The sequence below is a fragment of the Oncorhynchus nerka genome, linkage group LG13 (genome assembly GCF_034236695.1).
Source record: "Oncorhynchus nerka isolate Pitt River linkage group LG13, Oner_Uvic_2.0, whole genome shotgun sequence".
Lineage (NCBI taxonomy): Eukaryota > Metazoa > Chordata > Actinopteri > Salmoniformes > Salmonidae > Oncorhynchus > Oncorhynchus nerka.
In genome coordinates this window covers 76907767-76932704 of record NC_088408.1, presented here as the reverse complement: position 1 = coordinate 76932704, position 24938 = coordinate 76907767, and the positions used below count along the sequence as shown (strand labels likewise).

General features: G+C 42.6%; 1 protein-coding gene across 2 annotated transcripts in view; it reads right to left on the bottom strand.

Annotated features, from left to right (window-relative positions):
- The window catches only part of ikbkb (inhibitor of nuclear factor kappa B kinase subunit beta), a 31269-nt gene extending 15022 nt beyond the window's left edge, over positions 1-16247 (bottom strand). The window contains exons 1-3 of one of the 2 annotated variants that reach the window (XM_065026714.1): positions 16157-16247; positions 15487-15635; positions 5310-5404 (exon numbers count right to left, since the gene is read on the bottom strand). In XM_065026714.1, the coding sequence (XP_064882786.1) occupies positions 5310-5404; positions 15487-15591 (200 nt within the window). In that variant the 5' untranslated portion in view covers positions 15592-15635; positions 16157-16247. Of the gene's footprint in view, positions 1-5309; positions 5405-15486; positions 15636-16118 lie in introns of both variants that reach the window. The other variant, XM_065026715.1, reaches the window with a different exon arrangement.
- Positions 16248-24938: the final 8691 nt, after the last annotated feature.

Here is a 24938-nt window from a genome sequence, read left to right as displayed (position 1 = left end):
CACACCAACAGGAGTACCACTGGCATCACAGCAAAGCTGAGTTGGTGGAACACTACCTATCCTATGCCAAATGACCAACACAGAACCCAGAGACATAACAAGTGTCAGTGTCATGGAATGTGCCCGTGACATCTTATGTGGCCTGTCTCTACAACAGAAGGGAAGTTGCGGCAGGATTGTTACGTTCGTCGATGGAAGGATCGGACCAAGGTGCAGCGTGGTAGGCTTACATTTTAATTTATTAAATGAACACCGAAAAAAAAACAAATACAAAACGAAACGTAACGTCTAGTAGGGCTAAACAGCACAGTACCAAAAACAAGATCCCACAAACTACAGGTGGAAAAAGGCTGCCTAAGTATGATCCCCAATCAGAGACAACGATAGACAGCTGCCTCTGATTGGGAACCATACCCGGGCCAGACCCCGCTCTGCTCGTGGCTCCGCCAACTTCGATGGCACCTCTGGTGCGGGGATCGTCGGCGGAAGCTCCGAACCGTGGATCATCGCCGGGGACTCCGGACCGTAGATCGTCGACGGGGACTGAGGACAGTAGATCTTCACCGGGGACTCTGGACCGCCGACCGTCACTGGAGGCTCCGGGCCATGGATCATCACTGGAGGCTCCGGGCCATGGATCATCACTGGAGGCTCCGGGCCATGGATCATCACTGGAGGCTCCGAGTCATGGATCATCACTAGAGGCTTCGGCCATGGATCATCACTGGAGGCTCCGGGCCATGGATCATCACTGGAGAATTCGGGCCATGGATCATCACTGGAGAATTCGGGCCATGGATCATCACTAGATGCTTCGTGCCATGGATCATCACTGGAGGCTCCGGGCCATGGATCATCACTGGAGGCTTCAGGCCATGGATCATCACTGGAGAATTCGGGCCATGGATCATCACTAGAGGCTTCGGCCATGGATCATCACTGGAGGCTCCGGGCCATGGATCATCACTGGAGAATTCGGGCCATGGATCATCACTGGAGAATTCGGGCCATGGATCATCACTAGATGCTTCGTGCCATGGATCATCACTGGAGGCTCCGGGCCATGGATCTTCACTGGAGGCTCCGGGCCATGGATCATCACTGGAGGCTCCGAGTCATGGATCATCACTGGAGGCTCCGGCCATGGATCATCACTGGAGGCTTCAGGCCATGGATCATCACTGGAGAATTTGGGCCATGGATCATCACTAGAGGCTTCGGCCATGGATCATCACTGGAGAATTCAGGCCATGGATCATCACTAGATGCTTCGTGCCATGGATCATCACTGGAGGCTTCGTGCTTCGTGGAGCAGGCTTAGGACGTACCACACTGGAGGCCGGGTGCATGGAGCTGGCACAGGATATACTGGACCGTGGAGGCGCACTGGAGGTCTGGAGCGTAGAGCTGGCACAACGCGTCCTGGACAAAGGACCACCTTCGCATGGCAAGTGCGGGGAGCTGGCACAGGACGCACTGGGCTGTGAAGGCGCACTGGAGACATGGTCCGTATGGCCGGCGCAGGATATACTGGGTCGTGGAGGCGCGCTGAGCCGGCACCACCCATCCTGGACAGATGCCCACTTTCGCATGGCAAGTGCGGGGAGCTGGCACAGCACGCACCGGGCTGTGGATGCGTACTGGAGACACAGTGCGCATCACCGCAAAACATGGTGCCTGCCCGGTATCACGCTCCCCACGGTGAGCACGGGGAGTTGGCTCTGGTTCAAACCCTGGCTCCGCCAACCACCCCGTGTTCCCCCTCCCCAACTTTTTTTGGAGCTGCCTCTCGGGTTTCCGTCGTGGTCGCGAACCCCGGTGTCGTCCTCCCACGTCCAGGATCCCTTACTGTCCAGGCCCATGTCCAGGATGTCTGCTCCTCCTGGCCACGCTGCTTGGTCCGTTTGTGGTGGGATCTTCTGTTACGTTCGTCGATGGAAGGATCGGACCAAGGTGCCGCGTGGTAGGCTTACATTTAAATTTATTAAATGAACACCGAAAAAACAACAAATACAAAACAAAATGTAACGTCTAGTAGGGCTAAACAGCACAGTACCAAAAACAAGATACCACAAACTACAGGTGGAAAAAGGCTGCCTAAGTATGATCCCCAATCAGAGACAACGATAGACAGCTGCCTCTGATTGGGAACCATACCGGCCAACAAAGAAATAGAAAACATAGATTGCCCACCCTAGTCACACCCTGACCTAACCAAATAGAGAATTAAAAGGATCTCTAAGGTCAGGGCGTGACAAGGACGTTAATAGCAGAGAGAACAAAGCAAATAGGCATTGTGAAAAATGCAAATCTCCCTGAATGTTCCTTACAAAGAAATCGAATAAAATGCGCCAAATACAAGAACCCGTTCCCAACAATGCAGAGTTAAAAAGTAAGAAAAATATTTTGTAAATAAAAAAGGAGATAGTAACACAATAATGAGGCTATATACAGTGCATTTGGAAAGTACTCAGACCCCTTGACTCTTTCCAGATTTTGTTACGTTACAGCCTTATTCTATAATGGATTAAACACATGTTTTCCCTCATCAATCTACACACAATACCCCATAATGACAAAGTGAAAACAGGTTTTACATTTTTTTGACAAATCTATCAAAAATGAAAGAAAGAATACATTTATTACATAAGTATTCAAACCCTTTGCTATGAGACTTGAAATTGAGCTCAGGTGCATCCTGTTTCAATTGATAATCCTTGAGATGTTTCTACAACTTGATTGGTGCCGGCCAAACTGAGAAATCGGGGGAGAAGGGCCTTGGTCAGGATGATGACCAAGAACCCGATGGTCACTCTGACAGAGCTCTAGAGTTCCTATGTGGAGATGGGAGAACCTTCCAGAAGGACAACCATCTCTGCAGCACTCCACCAATTAGGCCTTTATGGTAGAGTGGCCAGGCGGAAACCTCTCCTCAGTAAAAGGCACATCACAGCCTGCTTGGAGTTTGCCAAAAGGCACCTAAAGGACTCTCAGACCATGAGAAACAAGATTCTCTGGTCTGATGAAACCAAGCGTGAACTCTTTGGCCTGAATGCCAAGCGTCACTTCTGAAGGAAACCTGGCACCATCCCTACGGTGAAGCATGGTGGTGGCACCATTTCAGCGGCAGGAACTGGAGACTAGTCAGTATTGAGGGAAAGATACAGAGAAAGTACTGAGAGATCCTTGATGAAAGGCTGCTCCAGAGCGCTCAGGGCCTCAAACTGGGGTGAAAGTTCACTTTCCAACAAGACAACGACGCTAAGCACACAGCTAAGACAATGCAGGAGTGGCTTTGGGACAAGTCTCTGAATGTCCTTGAGTGGCCCAGCCAGAGCCCGGACTTGAACCCGATCGAACATCTCTGGAGACCTGAAAATAGCTGTGCAGCGACGCTCCCCATCCAACCTGACAGAGCTTGAGAGGATCTGCAGAGAAGAATGGGAGAAACTCCCCAAATATAGGTGTGTCAACTTAAGCTTGTAGCGTCATACCCAAGAAGACTCGAGGCTTTAATTACTGCCAAAGGTCCTTCAACAAAGTACTGAATAAAGACTTATGTAAATCTCAATACTTATGTAAATGTGATATTTATGTTGTTGTTTTTTAAAACCTCTACTGCCTCCCCATCCCACATGCGGGAGCGTAATCATCGCCTGACACTAATTAGCATAACGCAACGGACATAAATATCCCTAGAAAATATTCCTATTCATGAAAATCACAAATGAAATATATTGAGACACAGCTCAGCAATCACCCTGTCATCTCAGATTTTCAAAATATGCTTTACAGCCAAAGCTAGACAAACATTTGTGTAAGTTTATCGATAGCCTAGCATAGCATTATGCCTTGCTAGCAGCAGGTAACCTTTTCACAAATCAGAAAAGCAATCAAATTAAATCGTTTACCTTTGATGAACTTCGGATGTTTTCACTCACGTGACTCCCAGGTAGATAGTCAAAGTTCATTTTTTCCCAAAATATTATTTTTGTAGGCGAAATAGCTCCGTTTGTTCTTTACGTTTGGCTGAGAAATCGCCCGGAAATTGCAGTCACGAAAACGGTGAAAAATATTCCAAATTGGCTCCATAATATCGACAGAAACATGGCAAGCGTTATTTGTAAGTCGCTCTGGATAAGAGCGTCTGCTAAATGACTTAAATGTAAATGTAAATGTTTATAATCAATCCTCAGGGTGTTTTTCTAATATCTATTCGATAATATATCGGTCGGGACAATTCGTTTTTCAGTAGGACCGATTGGAGTAATGGCTACCTCTATATTTTACAGAGTCACCCTGGGAGCCATCAGGTGACCACCTACGGCTATTCTTGAACATAAATGTGTAAAACTACGTCACAATGCTGTAGACACCTTGGGGAATACGTAAAGCGTAAGCTGGTTGATAGCACATTCACAGCTCAATAGGGACTCATTGGAACGCAGCGCTTTCAAAATATGGCGCACTTCCGGATTGGATTTTTTCAGGCTTTCGCCTGCAACATCAGTTCTGTTATACTCACAGACAATATCTTTACAGTTTTGGAAACGTTAGAGTGTTTTCTATCCAAAGCTGTCAATTATATGTATATTGTAGCATCTTGTCCTGACAAAATATCCCGTTTAAAACGGGAACGTTTTTTTTTCCAAAAATGAAAATACTGCCCCTAGCGTCGCAACAAAACAAATTGACAAAAATGTCTAAAAAGCAGTTTTTGCTTTGTCATTATGGGGTATTGTGTGTAGATTGATGAGGGACAAAAACTATTGAATCCATTTTAGAATAAGGCTGTAACGTAACAAAATGTAGAAAAACTAAAGGGGTCTGAATACTTTCCGAATGCACCGTACAAGGAGTACCAGTACCGAGTCAATGTGCAGGGGTATGAGGTAATTGAGGGAATACAACATGTACATGTGGGTAGGCGTAAATGTGACTAGGCAATCAGGATTTATAATAAACAGAGTAGCAGCAGCGTATGAGTGATGCTGAGTAATATTGAGCGATGCTGTGAGTAAAATAGGCTCAAATGGGATTATCGTAACGTAATCCCAATTGGTGATTTGGTAATAAGCCTAATTTGTTGGATTCACACTACCAAACCTCCTGTCTTACTGTACTACATAGTCATCCATATCCCTTCCCCTGCTGAGTTGGCAGATATGACCCATATGGATTGGTCTACAGCTAAACCTAAACCCACTGTAAAGCTAAGTGGACCCATTGCCATACTGCTCGCACCATGCAAGTCCCTTAAGATCGCTAAATAATAAGAAATAATCTTCATAGACATAAAAGTCTCTCACCTCTTCATGATCTGTATCTCCAAACACCAGCGTTCTCTGTTCCTCTCACTCAGCTCCTGACGACACTGCTTAATGGCTATCTGCTCCTCTGTGTCCTACACAACAACACACAGGTAGGATTAGACACACACACACACACTAACACTATTACAATGCTGTTACAATACATACACACAGTACACAGAAAGAGACAGGCCTGACACAACGTAAAGCGTAAAAGGCAGCGTAAAGCCTGTCAGAAGTATAATAAATAAAATAAAATAAAATTGTATTTGTCACATACACATGGTTAGCAGATGTTAATGCGAGTGTAGCGAAATGCTTGTGCTTCTAGTTCCGACAATGCAGTAATAACCAACAAGTAATCTAGCTAACAATTCCAAAACTACTACCTTATAGACACAAGTGTAAGGGGATAAAGAATATGTACATAAAGATATATGAATGAGTGATGGTACAGAGCGGCATAGGCAAGATACAGTAGATGGTATTGAGTGCAGTATATACATATGAGATGAGTATGTAAACAAAGTGGCATAGTTAAAGTGGCTAGTGATACATGTATTACATAAGGATGCAGTAGATGATATAGAGTACAGTATATAAGTATACATATGAGATGAATAATGTAGGGTATGTAAACATTATATTAGGTAGCATTGTTTAAAGTGGCTAGTGATATATTTTACATCATTTCCCATCAATTCCCATTATTAAAGTGGCTGGAGTTGAGTCAGTGTGTTGGCAGCAGCCACTCAATGTTAGTGGTGGCTGTTTAACAGTCTGATGGCCTTGAGATAGAAGCTGTTTTTCAGTCTCTCGGTCCCAGCTTTGATGCACCTGTACTGACCTCGCCTTCTGGATGATAGCGGGGTGAACAGGCAGTGGCTCGGGTGGTTGTTGTCCTTGATGATCTTTATGGCCTTCCTGTGACATCGGGTGGTGTAGGTGTCCTGGAGGGCAGGTAATTTGCCCCCGGTGATGCGTTGTGCAGACCTCACTACCCTCTGGAGAGCCTTACGGTTGTGGGCGGAGCAGTTGCCGTACCAGGCGGTGATACAGCCCGACAGGATGCTCTCGATTGTGCATCTGTAGAAGTTTGTGAGTGCTTTTGGTGACAAGCCGAATTTCTTCAGCCTCCTGAGGTTGAAGAGGCGCTGCTGCGCCTTCTTCACGATGCTGTCTGTGTGGGTGGACCAATTCAGTTTGTCTGTGATGTGTACGCCGAGGAACTTAAAACTTACTACCCTCTCCACTACCGTTCCATCGATGTGGATAGGGGGGTGTTCCCTCTGCTGTTTCCTGAAGTCCACAATCATCTCCTTAGTTTTGTTGACGTTGAGTGTGAGGTTATTTTCCTGACACCACACTCCGAGGGCCCTCACCTCCTCCCTGTAGGCCGTCTCGTCGTTGCTTGATGTTGAGTGCTTGAATAGCTTGATGATGAGCTTGGAGGGCACTATGGTGTTAAATGTCGAGCTGTAGTCGATGAACAGCATTCTCACATAGGTATTCCTCTTGTCCAGATGGGTTAGGGCAGTGTGCAGTGTGGTTGAGATTGCATCGTCTGTGGACCTATTTGGGCGGTAAGCAAATTGGAGTGGGTCTAGGATGTCAGGTAGGGTGGAGGTGATATGGTCCTTGACTAGTCTCTCAAAGCACTTCATGATGACGGAAGTGAGTGCTACGGGGCGGTAGTCATTTAGCTCAGTTACCTTAGCTTTCTTGGGAACAGGAACAATGGTGGCCCTCTTGAAGCATGTGGGAACAACAGACTGGGATAGGGATTGATTGAATATGTCCGTAAACACACCAGCCAGCTGGTCTGCGCATGCTCTGAGGGCGCGGCTGGGGATGCAGTCTGGGCCTGCAGCCTTGCGAGGGTTGACACGTTTAAATGTTTTCCTCACGTTGGCTGCAGTGAAGGAGAGTCCGCATGTTTTAGTTGCGGGCAGTGTCAGTGGCACTGTATTGTCCTCAAAGCGGGCAAAAAAGTTATTTAGTCTGCCTGGGAGCAAGACATCCTGGTCCGTGACGGTGCTGGTTTTCTTTTTGTAATCCGTGATTGACTGTAGACCCTGCCACATACCTCTTGTGTCTGAGCCGTTGAATTGAGATTCTACTTTGTCTCTATACTGACGCTTAGCTTGTTTGATTGCCTTGCGGAGGGAATAGTTACACTGTTTGTATTCGGTCATGTTTCCAGTCACCTTGCCCTGATTAAAAGCAGTGGTTCGCGCTTTCAGTTTCACGCGAATGCTGCCATCAATCCACGGTTTCTGGTTTGGGAATGTTTTAATCGTTGCTATGGGAACAACATCTTCAACGCACGTTCTAATGAACTCGCACACCGAATCAGCGTATTCGTCAATGTTGTTGTCTGACGCAATACGGAACATATCCCAGTCCACGTGATGGAAGCAGTCTTGGAGTGTGGAATCAGATTGGTCGGACCAGCGTTGAACAGACCTCAGCGCGGGAACTTCTTGTTTTAGTTTCTGTCTGTAGGCAGGGATCAACAAAATGGAGTCGTGGTCAGCTTTTCCGAAAGGAGGGCGGGGCAGGGCCTTATATGCGTCGCGGAAGTTGGAATAGCAATGATCCAAGGTTTTTCCAGCCCTGGCTGCGCAATCGATATGCTGATAAAATTTAGGGAGTCTTGTTTTCAGTTTTCAGCCTTGTTAAAATCCCCAGCTACAATGAATGCAGCCTCTGGATATATGGATTTCAGTTTGCAAAGAGTCAAATAAAGTTCGTTCAGAGCCATCGATGTGTCTGCTTGGGGGGGAATATATACGGCTGTGATTATAATCTAAGAGAATTCCCTTGGTAGACAATGCGGTCTACATTTGATTGTGAGGAATTCTAAATCAGGTGAACAGAAGGACTTGAGTTCCTGTATGTTGTTGTGGCCACACCACGTCACGTTAACCATAAAGCAGACGCCCCCGCCCCTCTTCTTACCAGAAAGATGTTTGTTTCTGTCGGCGCGATGCATGGAGAAACCAGCTGGCTGCACCGTCTCCGATAGCGTCTCTCCATTGAGCCATGTTTCCGTGAAGCAAAGAACGTTACAGTCTCTGATGTCCCTCTGGAATGCTACCCTTGCTCGGATTTCATCAACCTTGTTGTCAAGAGACTGGACATTGGCGAGGAGAATGCTAGGGAGTGGTGCACGATGTGCCCGTCTCCGGAGTCTGACCAGAAGACCGCTTCGTTTTCCCCTTTTTCGAAGTCGTTTTTTGGGGGTCGCCGGCTGGGATCCATTCCGTTGTCCTGGGTGAAAGGCAGAACACAGGATCCGCTTAGCGAAAGTCATATTCTTGGTCGTACTGATGGTGAGTTGACGCTGCTCTTATGTTCAGTAGTTCTTCTCGACTGTATGTAATGAAACCTAAGATGACCTGGGGTACCAATGTAAGAAATAACACGTAAAAAAAACAAAAAACTGCATAGTTTCCTAGGAATGCGAAGCGAGGCGGCCATCTCTGTCGGCGCCGGAAGTACACACGCAATAGCCACATGAATCAATTTCAGTGTCAAGAAAAAGTATGTGAACCCTTTGGAAATACCTGGATTTCTGCATAAATTGGTCATAACATTTGATCTAATCTTCATCTAGATCACAACAGTAGACAAACACAGTCTGCTTAACTTCACTAGGGTCGGGGGCACTATTTTCACTTCCGGATGAAAAGCATGCCCAAAGTAAACTGCCTGCTACTCAGGCCCAGAAGCTAGGATATGCATATAATAGGTAGAATTTGGATAGAAAACACTCTAAAGTTTCCAAAACTGTTCAAATAATGTCTGTGAGTATAACAGAACTGATTTGGCAGATGAAAACCTGAGAAAAATCCATTCAGGAAGTGGGATTTTTTAAATGTTTGTAGTTTTCTATCGAATGCCATTACAGTATCCATTGACTTAGGACTCACTTCCTATGGCTTCCACTAGATGTCAACAGTCTTTAGAAATTGTTTCAGTCTTGTATTCTGAAAAATGAAGGAGTAATGAGTGGTCTTACTTCAGTGTCCCAGAGCTTTTTCATGCGCATGACCGAGAGCGTGCCTTACTTGTTTACCTTTTATATTGACATTATTGTCCGATTTAAATATTATTGATTATTATGACTAAAAACAACCTGGGGATTGATTATAAACATTGTTTGACATGTTTCTACGAACTTTACGGATACTATTTCAATTTTTCGTCTGCCTGTTGTGAATGCGTTTGAGCCTGTGGATTACTGAACAAAACGTGCAAACAAAACGGAGGTTTTTGGATATAAACATGGACTTTATCGAACAAAACAAACATTTATTGAGTAAATGGGAGTCTTGTGAGTGCAACCATATGAAGATCAGTGATATAGTGATACATGTTATCACTATTTCTGACTTGAGTAACTCCTCTTCTTGGCTTGTTACTGTTTATAATGATTTGTCTGCTGGGCACTGTTCTCAAATAATCGCATGGTATGCTTTCGCCGTAAAGCCTTTTTGAAATCTGACACTGTGGTTGGATTAACATGAAGTTCATCTTTAAGCCGATGTATAACACTTGTATGTTTTACGAATTGTCCTAATGAGTATTTCTGTTTTTGAATTTGGCGCTCTGCAATTTCACTGGATGTGTGCCAGGTGGGATGCTAGTGTCCCACGTACTCTAGTGAGGTTAAACTAATAACACACAAACAATTATACGTTTTCAAATCTTTATTGAACACACCATGTAAACATTCACAGTGCAGGGTGGGAAAAGTATGAACCCTTGGATTTAATAACTGGTTGATCCACCTTTGGCAGCAATAACCTCAACCAAATGTTTTCTGTAGTTGCGGATCAGACCTACACAACAGTCAGGAGGAATTTTGGACCATTCCTCTTTACAAAACTGTTTCAGTTCAGCAATATTCTTGGGATGTCTGGTGTGAACTGCTCTCTTGAGGTCATGCCACAGCATCTTTTTTTTACCTTTACTTAACTAGGCAAGTCAGTTAAGAACAAATTCTTACTTCCAATGACGGCCTAGGAACAGTGGGTTAACTGCCTGTTCAGGAGCAGAACGACAGATTTGTACCTTGTCAGCTTGGGGATTTGAACTTGCAACCTTTCCAACAAGTCAGTACGTCAAATTTCTGCCCTGCTAGAGCTGTACCGGTCAACTGTAAGTGCTGTTATTGTGATGTGGAAACGTATTGGAGCAACAACGACTCAGACGCAAAGTGGTAGGCTACACAAGCTCACAGAACGGGACCACAGAATGCTGAAGCATGTAACGCGTCTGTCCTCATTTGCAACACTCACTAACTCTGGAAGCAACGCCAGCACCAGAACTGTTCGTCAGGTGCTTCATGAAATGGGTTTCCATGGCCAAGCAGCTGCACACAAGCCTAAGATCATCATGCGCAATACCAAGCGTCGGCTGGAGTGGTGTAAAGCTTGGAAACACGTTCTCTGGAGTGATGAATCACGCTTCACCATCTGGCAATCCGACGGACAAATCTGGGATTGATGGAGGCCAAGAGAATGCTACTGCCGGAATGCACAGTGCCAACTATAAAGTTTGGTGGAGGAGGAATAATGGTCTGAGGCCGTTTTTTCATGGTGAAATCTTAACTCTACAGCATGCAATGGCATTCTATACAATTCTGTGCTTCAAACTTTGTGGCAACAGTTTGGGGAAGGCCCTTTCCTGTTTTAGCATAACAATGCCTCTGTGCACAAAGGCGAGGTCCATACAGAAATGGTTTGTCGAGATCAGTGTGGAAGAACTTGACTGGCCTGCACAGAGCTAGTGGAAAGTATGGTGGAAATTACAAGATTATGTTATAATACTGTTATTGCATCAAATGGTTGTTGTATGCAACAGAATAAGGGGTTGTAAGAACACTAATCTGTGTGTGTTCTACTGAGGATGGGCCTCTGAAGATTTACGATGTCTTTGGGTGATACCGCATTCCAGAGCATGAGTTAATGTTTCTGTTCTATACGGTACCAGGGAGAGATGACTCCAGAGCCAGACCCTGGTCTCTACACAATGAGATACTGTCTGCTGTGAATTATAAGTATATTTCATACAAATCTTAACCCATTCCATACATATGTTGTTTCTCATGTAGACTGAAGGAGAATGGACTTTGCTATAAAATGCTTTGGCTCAAACCAGCTTGTTGAGTTCTCAGTGATCACCTCCAGGGGTGGTTACCAACCAGCTCCATTAGTGCACTAATTAAATAATAAAGATTGTTTTGAAGAAATCTAGAAGTCTCTCCTTTTGATTACAATAATTCCACCACAATTTTGGCGGCGAGGATGCAATGATGAACTTAATTAGATGCATAAACTTAATTAGATGCCTAAACTTAATTAGATGCATTAGATGCAACCAGGGGAAAGCCACTCTCCACTATTTGGAGCAGATCAGATCACCACCTGGCTGGGAGCGTAAGCTGAATGGATACATCATCTCGAACAGAATTGAATTAAGGATGAGACGGGTTTCTTTCAATAATTGAACTTGAAAGTGCACAGAATTAATAGTACTAATTAGACATTAACTGAACGTTTAAGTGATGTAAAGATAAGAAAAAATAAAAACAATATAAAAAATAACAAATGCCCCTGTTGAGGGTACACTCAGAGCGAGGTCTTCCTTAAGAGGGCCACAGCTGGGGTAACTAACAGGACTGAGTTGAGTTGATGAGAGTGTTCTTAAGTGAGGTATCCTTGGACATGATTGTTAATTAGCCAGTTGCGGGCTACCAAAAGTCCAGATCCGTGGTAATGGCTTGATGACAGTAGGACTGGTGAGGTTAATGTATTGAACGAAGAACGAGAGTGCAGGTGACGCCTTGCGAGGCATCTGACTTTGGTGAAGTTCAAATTTTAACGTGTATGTAATTGATCAAATGTTTTGTTAAATGAGGTAAACAGGTATGCCCTGGGTTGCAATTGTTGGGTGTAATTGTAGGTGTTTTTGATATTCCTGGTACTTAGAAAATACAAGGTAAGAAAGGATTTTTGGGACCATGTTAAAAAGGTAGATAGGAGACATTGGTACTCTGTAGGTTGTTTTGCACATTTGGATAGATGGAAGATAATCTATAGTAATCGCAGTAGGCGATATCCCAGTGTGGCTACAACACCCAGTTTTGGGACCACTAATTAGGCAATCTTTTGATAATGGTATAGGTTTCCCTGTTCATATAGTCAGGTTTTGAAATCATGTGTGGATAAAGTGTTCTGTGTGGGTGCAATAGGTTGACTCTGTGTGGGTAACCTTTCAATGATGTTCTGTGTGGACATCTGACCAATTCTGTGTGGATGGTTATTTAGTAATGTTCTGTGTGAGCATTTGATCAATCATGTGTGGTTGATCATGAAGGCTCTTTGTGAGCCTGAGATAAATAATAATTAGTAGATAAGTTAATGATATGAAATGGTTTAAAATAGTTAGGTACATATGTGAAAGCTATAAACCAAATCCACCTATAGAAGTAAGAAAATATTCCTGCAGGTTATACAAATATTGATTATGTGTGTTTGTGAACAGTACTGTGTGAATGTGATATGAGAGTTGTGTGAGTGGGTAAATAAGATATAAACATTTGTATAATAAGATGATTGAAATTTGGTTAATAAATGATCATATAATGTTATTTTGGGGTTCTGTCCATCACTGCCCATCATAGAATATCTTGGACAGTATTGAGAGAGGGATGTTAGCAGCAAGTCTATAGTTTCTGGGAGCCTAGACTTTGCCGTGGTTTCTGGGAGGTCAGAGAACTGATGAGGATTCCATGACGGGCTGGTTATTGTACGGGAAACAAATGTACATTTTTTGGGGTTCCGCTGGGAGTTTGCTTGGAGAGCTGCTTTGTAGCTGTGGAGTGTCCTTGAAAACGCAAATGGAATCGTTGATGTGAATACATAAGAATTTCTTACATTTTATATGGATTTTGTGAAGATATGAAAATATGATGAATTGTATGTGTGTATAATCGATTACTGGAGATTTGATAAAGTAATACTGGGAATATAACGAGATGCAACTTAAACAACCCATACGTAGACGTACGTAGGTTTTCAGTTGGTCCCTTTAATGGATTATTTGATAAAGATGAGGTTTAAGCATTATTCAACTGTCTACAAAGTCTGGGCAATTGTCTCAGAAACTGATTGGAGTGTGTCTATTTTTGGTTAACTTACCCTAACGATGTAACTATAAAACGCTTATTGGATTATTCTCTGTACGGGTTGTTGGGTGTTCACCTTGGGGTCATGATAGGGGCTGTACCAAATGTTTGATGTATTATAATAATTAATTATGCTATGTTCTATTAATAGAAGGGGAGGGGTTATAAGAACCATCCCTCCTTACATTTATTGGGTCCTAGACTACAGATTATCAATATATATATTCATTATAGAGGTTTAATATTGTTCCACAGTTTATTTTCTAGTCTCTACCTCTTATAAGGAAACGGTCTGAGAAATGTGTGACTGAGACAGAACTGTGTAGGGGAGTGTAAGAGATAAGAGACTAGTCAGACATTCATTTGAATTATTTAATTAAAGATATTGTCTGAATGATAATTTCACCAATGAGCCAATGATTGACAAGGAACAAGGAACGAACTCCAACAGGGTACTACATTTAAAATAAAACTGCCCATAAGGTAGTATGAGAGGAGTTGATATATTTATGGAATAAACCTTTTTCCATAAAGTTAGAGCGAATTAAGATTGAATCTCGACGTAACTTATAACGTTGTACAAAGCCTCGTGTTTCCATCAAACTAAGTATCATTGCGGAGCTAATGTGATGTAGTAAAATAATTGAAATATGTCGCTTGAGAAAAGATCATCTGCTTACAATGTAATACATTGTCTGTTGCCTAAATGGAGTCGTATTTAAATAACTGAATCAAATAAGGGACAGTTACCTACATCTAATGAATTCTAATAATAGTGGATAGGTAATTGCGATAGAGCTGTGACCATGAACATAATTGAAATCTTACATGGGTATTACTTATTGCAGGATACAACTGCAATGAACTGAAGTTGTGGGCAGGAAAAGGATCTGATATTCCAAAATGTGTTTTTTTTCTTATGAATTGACTGATGTATTTTATAAATGTGGCGCATTACATGTTACTTTTAAAGTCTTGTACATTTCATAAGTAGGAAACTGAAAGAGAAGAGATAATTGTCAAGTTTGTTTTTAACAGTTAGATCAGTCCCTAGAGAAAGGGATCAAGCCCTAGGGGGGACAAAAGCCAGCCAGCACACAGACATTGTTCTCCAGGAGTGGAGTGAGCAGTTCTGGACTATTATAGGCAGTAGAGACTAGAGACTGACAGGTGGCTGAAAGGCCAAAGCATGAGAGCCGCAGGGACCACAGAGAGAGGAAGGTCATTGAATCTATCTGAATAAAGACTTAAAGTTACATAAAGGACCATTTGGGAATCAGAGAGGACAAAGGTCTAAAGCTCTTAATACATTAACATCCTTTTCATAACTCTGATGGGGTCATACATCTATGACAATGAAGCATGTAAAGTACCAGCCAGCAAGAGGATTTGACACAATGCTAACTGTCATTACCACTGACCTCCATTGTTGGTAGGGGTCCACATAGTGCTACCACTGTGCCCTTTCAGCTGAATTCACCTGAGACAACACTGAGCAGCATTTCCAGTAAACAAAGTAGTGCATACAGACATAAAGACAGATAGACAGTGCACAGATAGAGGACAGAAAGAGCTAACTAAATGGGTGTGGACAAGTTCCAATGGTGTAGCTATAATAATGTACATCTATGTCCCTCTCATCCTGTGACTAGGTGTGATGTCATAGGCCAGGGAGGATGCAGAGTTCTATGGGCCAGGTCACAGAATAAAGATGAGTGTATTTCCTGTAAGTTACATTTAAAGCATTCATGATGAGAAATTTAATATTACATCAAATATTAATGTGGGAGCCTCCATAGGTTCTGCTAAGCATGCAGCAGCATAGGTTGTAGGCTATCTGATGACAGTATGAAACATGAACAATGCCACTTGCTCATACATCATAGCATAGCACTTTTGCAAACACACAAAATATGGTAAAAGTTATAGGTAACAAAATACACACATGAATGGTGTGCTACTGTTAAAGTTATGCACCTTGTTCTGCCATCGGGTGACATTCCCGAAGCCCCCGGTCCCCAGGCGTTCCTTCAGCTCCCAGGAGCCACAGCTCTGCTGCTGCTGCAGGGGAACACGACTCATGGTCCTCAGATAGTCCTGACCTCAGCCACACAACAACACAGGATCTGAAAAAATGTTTACTACAGCATTATTAGCCTGTATGTACACTGTATGTAGGCCTAACTAACGCATGTCTGGACCATTGGGACACTGAAGGTAAGGCAAGCAGAGCCGCAACGATTTCAAAATATATGGTAACAAGTAACTACAGCTACTACTTGCCCTATAATGACAGTGTTACTAGCTCAACATCCATAGCTGTTCTCTCTGAATACATAATAGGCTACATTGTATAAACACTGAAATGACCAGACTGATTGTCAGCAGGCTACAGGAGAACATCAAATGTATTCTTTATAAAGCAGCAGCACAGCAGTATCATGCGGATAGTTTGTTTCGATTTATAAAAAATAAAAGTATGCTTATATTGTGTTTCTAAACTTTACAAGCTTACTAGTTGTTTTCCACTCATTATAGAAGATTACAGCTGGCATTAGGCTTCCCCGATGCTACTGTAATGTAGCACAACTACCGCGAGCACCTCTCACCTTTCGTTCGTGAGTAGTGACTGTAAAATTAGTCCTACCTGAAAAGTAGACTTTGGCCAACGAAAAAAGTTAGTTTGATAATGATAGACGCAGCTACCTAGCATACACTTTTGTTCATGAAAGTAACCTTCACTTTCTCTCGATTTACTACTGTAGTTGGGGGGAAAAAAATTCTCAAAGTCTACTTCCTGAAAGTCATATTTCCTGTAAACCTGAACGCGGGGTCGATCCGCCCACAAAGAGCATAGCGTATTCTTAGTCTGTAGACTGGTACTGCTGATATAGGTCGATGCCTGATACACGGATACAGTAGCTAGGTTCATAATCTCTGTCAGTGTCTCCAATGGAGAATCTGTGACGACTGTTGTCTTAGTTTGGAGTAGGATATCTAAAGAGATAATGTGTCAGATGTGCCAATAGCTGTTATCGTAAGAAAATGATAGGCTGCTAACGTTACATTAAACGAGGGAAGAGATCCAGCTTTTGTCAAATTAACGTGAAAAGTTTAAATGTTTTGCATTTAAACATTTTCCTAACCTTAACGCAAGTATCCTAACCTGCTGTGTAAATTCTCCTAACCTGCTACAAAAGTTCAAATCTGAAGTTAATTTGACAAAAGCTAGCCCCTTCTAGCCATGACACTACAAGTGGTCTGTTCACTCCTGTTCACTCCATATACACTACATGGCCAAAGGTATGTGGACACCCATTCAAATGAGTGTATTTGGCTATTTCAGCGTTGGCTGGAGTGGTGTAAATTTCGCAGCCATTGGACTCTGGAGCAGTGGAAACGCGTTCTCTGGAGTGATGAATCACTCTTCACCATCTGGCAGTCCGACAGATGAATCTGGGTTTGGTGGATGCTAGGAGAACGGTACTGCCCCAATGCATAGTGCCAACTATAAAGTTTGGTGGAAGAGAAATAATGGTCTGGGGCTATTCTTCATGGTCGGGATAGACCCGTTAGTTCCAGTGAATTTAAATGTTAACCCTACAACATACAATAACATTCTAGATGATTCTGTGCTTCCAACTTTGTGGCAACAGGGTGGGGAAGGCCCTTTCCGGTTTCAGCATTACAATGCCCCTGTGCACAAAGGCGAGGTCCATACAGAAGTGGTTTGTAGAGATCGGTGTGAAAGAACTTGACTGGCCTGCACAGAGCCCTGACCTCAACAAAATCGAACACCTTTGACATGAATTGGAACACCGACTGCGAGCCAGGCCTAATCCTCCAACACCAGTGCCTGACCTCACTAATGCTGTCGTGGCTGAATGAAAGCAAGTCCCTGCAGAAATGTTCCAACATATAGTGGAAAGCCTTCTCAGAAGAGTGGAGGCTGTTATCGCAGCAAAGGGGGGACCAACTCCATATTAATGTCCATGATTTTGGAAGTAGATGTTCGATGGTGTTCACATACTTTTGGTCATGTAGTGTACTTCAAAAAAAGAGTACTAATTATTATTATTTTACTATGCCCAGCTCATGAGGCCCCTTGATGATGTGAGGCCCAAGGCGATTTCCCCTTCTGCCTAATGGTAAGTCCGCCACTGGTCACCGTATTAATCGTATATAAACGCAACATTCAACATTTTAAAAGATTTTACTGAGTTATAGTTCATTTAAGGAAATCAGTCAATTGAAATAAATTAATTAGGCCCTTATCTATGGATTTCACATGACTGGGAATACAGATTGCATCTGTTGGTCGCAGATACCTTGAAAATAGGTAGAAACGTGGATCAGAAAACCAGTCAGTATCTGGTGTGCAGCACAACATCTCCTTCGCATAGAGTTGATCAGGATGTTGATTGTGGCCTGTGGAATGTTGTCCCACTCTTCTTCAATAGCTGTGCGAAGTTGTTGGATATTGGTGGGAACTGGAACACGCTGTCGTACATGTCGATCCAGAGCATCCCAAGCTTGCTCAATGGGTGACATGTCTAGTGAGTATGCAGGCCATGGAAGAACTGGGACATTTTCAGCTTCCAGGAATTGTGTGCAGATCCTTGCGACAAAGAAACTTGTATTATCATGCTGAAACGTGAGGTGATGGCTGCGGATGAATGGCACGACAATGGGCCTCAGGATCTCAAATAAAATAACATTTTAATGCTCACATACACGTGTTTACCAGATGTTATTGCGGGTGTAGCGAAATGCTTGTGCTTGTAGCTCCAACAATGCAGTAATATCTAACAAGTAATATCTAACATTCACACAACCTATACCCAATACACACAAATCTAGTAAAGGAATGGAATTAACAATGTAAAAATATATGGACGAGCGATGTCAGAGCGGCATAGAATAAGATACAGTAGAATAGTATAGGATACAGTATATACATATGAGCTGGGTAATGCAAGATATGTAGACATTATTAAAGTGACTAGTGTGCCATTTATTAAAGTGGCCCGTGATTTCAAGTCTATGTATATAGGCAGCAACCTCTAATGTGCTGGTGATGGCTATTTAACAGTCTGATGGCCTTGAGAAGCTGTTTTTCAGTCTCTCGGTCCCCGTTTGATCCACCTGTACTGACCTCGCCTTCTGGATGATAGCGGGATGAACAGGCAGTGGCTCGGGTGGTTGTTGTCCTTGATGATCTTTTTGGCCTTCCTGTGATATCAGGTGCTGTAGGTGTCCTGGAGGGCAGGTAGTTTGTCCCCGGTGATGCATTGGGTTGACCGCACCACCCTCTGAAGAGCCCTGCAGTTCCGGCGGTGCAGTTGCCGTACCAAGCGGTGATACAGCCCGACAGGATGCTCTTTCATTGTGCATCTGTAAAAGTTTGTGTTTTAGGTGTGCATTCAAATTGCCATTGGTAAAATGCAATTGTGTTCGTTGTTCGTAGCTTATGCCTGCCCATGCCATAACCTTACCGCCACCATGGGGCACTCTGTTCATCACAACGTTGACATCAGCAAACTGCTCACCCACACAACGCCATACACACTGTCTGCCCGGTACAGTTGAAACCGGGATTAACCTGTGAAGAGCACACTTTTCCAGCGTGCAGTGGCCATTGAAGGGGAGCATTTGCCGACAGAAGTCAGTTACGACGCCAAACTGCAGTCAGGTCAAGACCCTGGTGAGGATGATGAGCACGCAGATTTGCTTCCCTGAGATGGTTTCTGACAGTTTGTGCAGAAATTCTTCAATTGTGCAAACCCTCAGTTTTATCAGCTGTCCGGGTGGCTAGTTTCAGATGATTCAGCAGGTGAAGAAGCCCGATGTGGAGGTCCTGGGCTGGCGTGGTTGTGAAGCCTGTTGGATGTACTGCCAAATCCTCTAAAACAATGTTGGAGGTGGCTTATGGTAAAGAAATGAACATTCAATTATCTGGCAACAGCTCTGGTGGACATTCCTGCAATCAGCATGCCAATTGCACGCTCCCTCAAAACTTGAAACCTCTGTGGCACTGTGTTTAGAGTGGCCTTTTATTCTCCCCAGCACAAGATTCACCTGTGTAATGATCACGCTGTTTAAGCAACTTCTTGATATGCCACACCTGTCAGGTGGGTGGATTATCTTTGCAAAGGAGAAATGCTCACTAACAGGGATGTAAACAAATTTGTGAACAACATTTGAGAGAAATAAGATTTTTGTGCGTCTGGAACATTTCTGGGATCTTTTATTTCAGCCCATGAAACATCGGACCAACACTTTACATGTTGTGTTTATATTGTCTGGTTTTTGGTTTAGTTCTCACCTAAATGTGTTATCACTACACTTCAACCATTTGAAAGCACAGCAAAGTTGAAATGGAAATGCAATGTTGGATATTTTGTTTATTTATACAACAACTTAATGTGTTATCAAATCAAACTTTAAATGCACTTTAAATAAAAGTTTGATATAATTTAATCCTATTCTTAAAGCTTGAAACCCTAGCCCTATATGTACAGTACCAGTCAAATGTTTGGACACACCTACTCATTCAAGGGTTTTTCCTTATTTGTACTATTTTCTACATTGTAGAATAATAGTGAAGACATTAAAACTATGAAATACCACCTACGGAATCATGTAGTAATCAAAAAAGTGTTAAGCAAATCAAAATATATATATCACCCTTTGCCTTGATGACAGCTTTGCACACTCCTGGCATTCTCTCAACCAGCTTCATGAGGAATGCTTTTCCAACAGTGTTGAAGGAGTTCCCACATATGCTCAGCACTTGTGGGCTGCTTTTCCTTCACTCTGCGGCCCAACTCATCCCAAACCATCTCAATTGGGTTGAGGTCGGGTGATTGTGGAGGCCAGGTCATCTGAGGCAGCATTTCATCACTCTCCTTCATGGTAAAATAGCCCTTACACAGCCTGGAGGTGTGTTTTCGGTCATTGTCCTGTTGAAAAACAAAAGCTAGTCCCACTAGCTTGCAAATCAGATGGGATGGCATATCGCTGCAGAATGCTGTGGTAGCAATACTGGTTAAGTGTGCCTTGAATTCTAAATAAATCACAGACAGTGTCACCAGCACAGCACCCCCACACCTTAACACCACCTCCTCCATTCTTCACGGTGGGAACCACACATGCAGAGATAATCCGGTCACCTGCTCTGCGTCTCTCAAATCTGGACTCATCAGACCAAAGGACAGATTTCCACCGGTCTAATGTCCATTACTCGTGTTTCTTGGCCCAATCAAGTCTCCTCTTCTTTTTGGTGTCCTTTAGTGGTGGTTTCTTTGCAGCAATTTGACCATGAAGGCCTGATTATAACGCAGTCTCCTCTGAACAGTTGATGTTGAGATGTGTCTGTTACTTGAACTCTGTGAAGCATTTATTTGGGCTGCAATCTGAGATGCAGTTAACTCTAATGAACTTATCCTCTGCAGCAGAGGTGACTCTGCGTCTTCCTTTCCTGTGACGGTCCTCATGAGAGCCAGCTTCATCATAGCGCTTGATGGTTTTTGCGACTGCACTTGAAGAAACTTTCAAAGTTCTTGAAATTTTCCGGATTGACTGACCTTCATGTCTTAAAGTAATGATGGACTGTTGTTTCTCTTTGCTTATTTGAGCTGTTCTTGACATAATATAGGTCTATCTTCTGTATTCCACCCCTACCTTTGCACAACACAACTGATTGGCTCAAACGCATTAAGGAAAGAAATTCCACAAATTAACAAGGCACACATGTTAATTGAAATGCATTCCTGGTTACTACCTCATGAAGCTGGTTGAGAGAACGCCAAGAGTGTGCAAAGCTGTCATCAAGGCAAAGGGTGGCTACTTTGAAGAATCTCAAATATAAAACATATTTTGATTTGTTTAACACTTTTTTGGTTACCACATGTTTCCATGTTTTATTTCATAGTTTCGATTTGTTCACTATTATCCGACAATTATCCGATTCAATGGAAAAACCATTGAATGAGTAAGTGTGTCCAAACTTTTGACTGGTACTGTATGTCTATTTTTAGTTGAATCTTGGGTTGAATTGAAACAATAGCTGTTGATGACTTTGAATATGCTAAATCGGCCTAAATAGTATCATGGATGATGTATGACTCATAAAGTGTAGTTACATTTCATTTGCTCTGGTACCTACTCTTTGAAATGACTTCGATAGCAAAAGTGAATTTATTAAATTTTTAAGTGGAGGATTCCAGTAAATCATTCTCACGATAGCACATTTGTAGAACTCAGTGACAAATATCAAAGCTAAGCAGGAACAGGTTTGGTTAGAACCCTGAATGGAAGACCAAAGGGTAGTTGTTGATTGATCACCTCCTCAGTAGGTGCTTCCCAGCCTTTAGTTTTTTTTCTTCTGATAGTGTATATAACGTTAAAGATCTGACATTTTTTCAAAGTCACAAATTAAACATTTTATACAAGGTTTGTCTGTTGAAAATTGGTTACCAAGTTGACATAATCCTGGGGTTGAAATTTCACCCTCATAACAGTTTAAGTTGACGACTTTTTGCAAATCCAATGTATTTTAAACAGATTCCATATAACAATATGTTGACAAATTCAGATGAAACATTGAGTCAGCCAGTTTGTGCCCAGTGGAAAGGCTTGTATGGAATGGGGTGCTCGCCTGAGTAAACATAGTCCAAAAAAAGAAAAAGGTGAATGTATCTCCCCTAAATACTGCAACAACAAGTCTTTACAATACATTGTGCTCTTATTTTGCTCAGATAAAACGTGTCGTTACAGTCTTTATGGAGGATACCACCATGTAAGGCCTTTGCACTTCTTGCAACGATCCTGTCCCCTTATCTTTTGAATGGGCTTGACGATTATATCATAAAATCCGTGAAAATGCGGTCATTTAAGATATATGTATAATTTTATATATATATAATTATATTCGTGTTTGTGGCTGAATTTTCTTCTGCCTAATGCCTTATGACGTTTTTGCTCATTGAATACCATTCAAAAAGTCTACAAAAGTCAGAAAACAACAAGGCTACGGTCAGAGTCGTGTGTATAGGTGGCAGGGAAGTCAGGCGCAGGAGAATCAAACTTAATGAAATGGAGTTGTTTAATGACTGTAAACAAAACATAACTCCAAAACTATGAAATAATAAAACAAAGTGGGTACAAGGACCCATCGCGCACCAATACAACACGAATTCTGAACAAAAAACAATCCCTGACTGTAACGATCTTCTTCATCTGAGGAACAATCGGACCAAAACGCAGCGTGGTAAGTGTCCATGTTAATTTAATATCACTGAACACGAAATACAAAATAACCAAGTGAAACAACGAAATGAAAATTGAAACAGCTCTGTATGGTGAAGAACACAGACACAGAAAACAACTACCCACAAACACCAGGTGGGAACAGGCTACCTAAGTATGGTTCTCAATCAGAGACAATGATAGACAGCTGCCTCTGATTGGGAACCATACCAGGCCAAACACAGAAATACAAAACATAGAACAAAAACATAGAATGCCCACCCCAACTCACGCCCTGATCAAACTAAAATAGAGACATAAAAAAGGAACTAAGGTCAGGATGTGACAGCCCCCCCCCAAAGGTGCGGACTCTGGCCGCAAAACCAGCCTGGTGCATGGGGCTGCCACAGGACCTACAGACTTCGGCAGAAGTCGCGACAGCTACTTCCTGGAAAACGACATGACTCTTTCATACGTATAGTGATCTAAGGCCTATTTGACTAGTGTCATAATACAATTGGCTCATTCATCCCCCCTCCTCTTCCATGTAACTATTGCCCAGGTCGTTGCTGTAAAAGAGAATGTGTTTTCAGTGAATTTACCTGTTAAAATAAGGGTTAAAAATTTATCTAAAATCATTTATAATAATTATAATAATGAAAAATCAATGTACTGTTATGAACTTGAGTGAGGACCCAAAAGCGGTTGAACAAAAACAGGAACAAGACATAATATGACAATACATGACATGTACAATGTCTACTTGGAAAATACCCTACCATGGTGTTCGGAGTATTCAAGCTATGCAATGACATTGCCTTAATTGTCAACTGTAAGATAATGATGCAATCAATGACTGTTCAGCAGATTCTCGACACTCAAAACCTCAGTTTTCAAGAGAAATCCCCTGTTTGTAATGAAAACGTTATCACATTTCCACATCAACAAACAACATGAAACATCCTCCCTACATCCGGCTGACTTGCATTACTTTGGTTCCCATACTGTATACATGCTTTTATTTATATGCAAAAGCTCCATGCGTATGGCGTAGATATATATATTTTTTTACACTAGTAATGTGTGGTTTGTAGGTGCATAGACCCCCTCACTGAGTAGCCTGTTTTGAGAAACTATTTCCTGTTTACGTTTACTAAATATGGTGTTGTTTCCTAGGCTAGTGCTGTTTGTTTAATATGGTGTTTTGTAAAAAGGCCTAGCAGCCTCACAATTACAATACAGGTGCCTTTGGCCTAAATTAACTACACAAAACTATGCATTTTAGTAGAGGTAAAAGTGTATAGCTGTCTCTTTATGTCATTCCAAATCACAGGAGGTTGGTGGCACCTTAACTGGGGAGGACGGGCTCATGGTAATGGCTGGAATGGTATGAGTGGAATGCTATCAAATACATCAAACACATGGTTTCCATGTGTTTGATGCCATTCCATTTGCTCTGTCTCCACCACTATTACGAGCTGTCCTCTCCTCATCAGCCTTCTGTGTTCCAAATGTGCATGTCTTAAATTGACAAAAACCTGGGTTTTAGGCCTAATACTTTCACCAAGTTGCATTACATGTGCTATGTGCTTCTAACAGGAGGTCAAAACTACTGCATCACATTTTATTGGTATTGTGGTCATGGCATTGCATTAATTAGGGGAAATTATTTTGTTGACATGGCTTGGTGTCATAATTGTATCCTTATTCATCAAGTAGTACACAACCGCCTTGTCAGACCATGAGTGATAAACATGTGTGTGTGTACTGTAAATGTGTGGTGTCCTCATTAAACACTGGAGACTCCATACTAATCTAACATAGATGGAATTGACAACGAGGCGACAGAGTGTTAGTCCACAATTTCCTTTCCAAAAATGTAATAAAAGTTGAACAACTTCAGCCATATTCTCCTCAACAGCACACAAGGACTAATAATAATGTATTTATTTATATAAAAGCATACACTGACACATTTTGATGTCTTTGACTTGTCGCAGCCCTCTGATGTGGCGTTGCAATGAAGGCGGTCGTCGTCGCCGGCCTACTAGCTGCCACCGCCTACTATCTGCCACCGATCCCCTTTTCTATTTCAGTTAGTTTTGTCTGATTAGTTTCACCTGTTTCTTGTTTGGGTTTTGTTTTGGGCGATTTAAACTCGGTATGCCCACCTGCTTTTG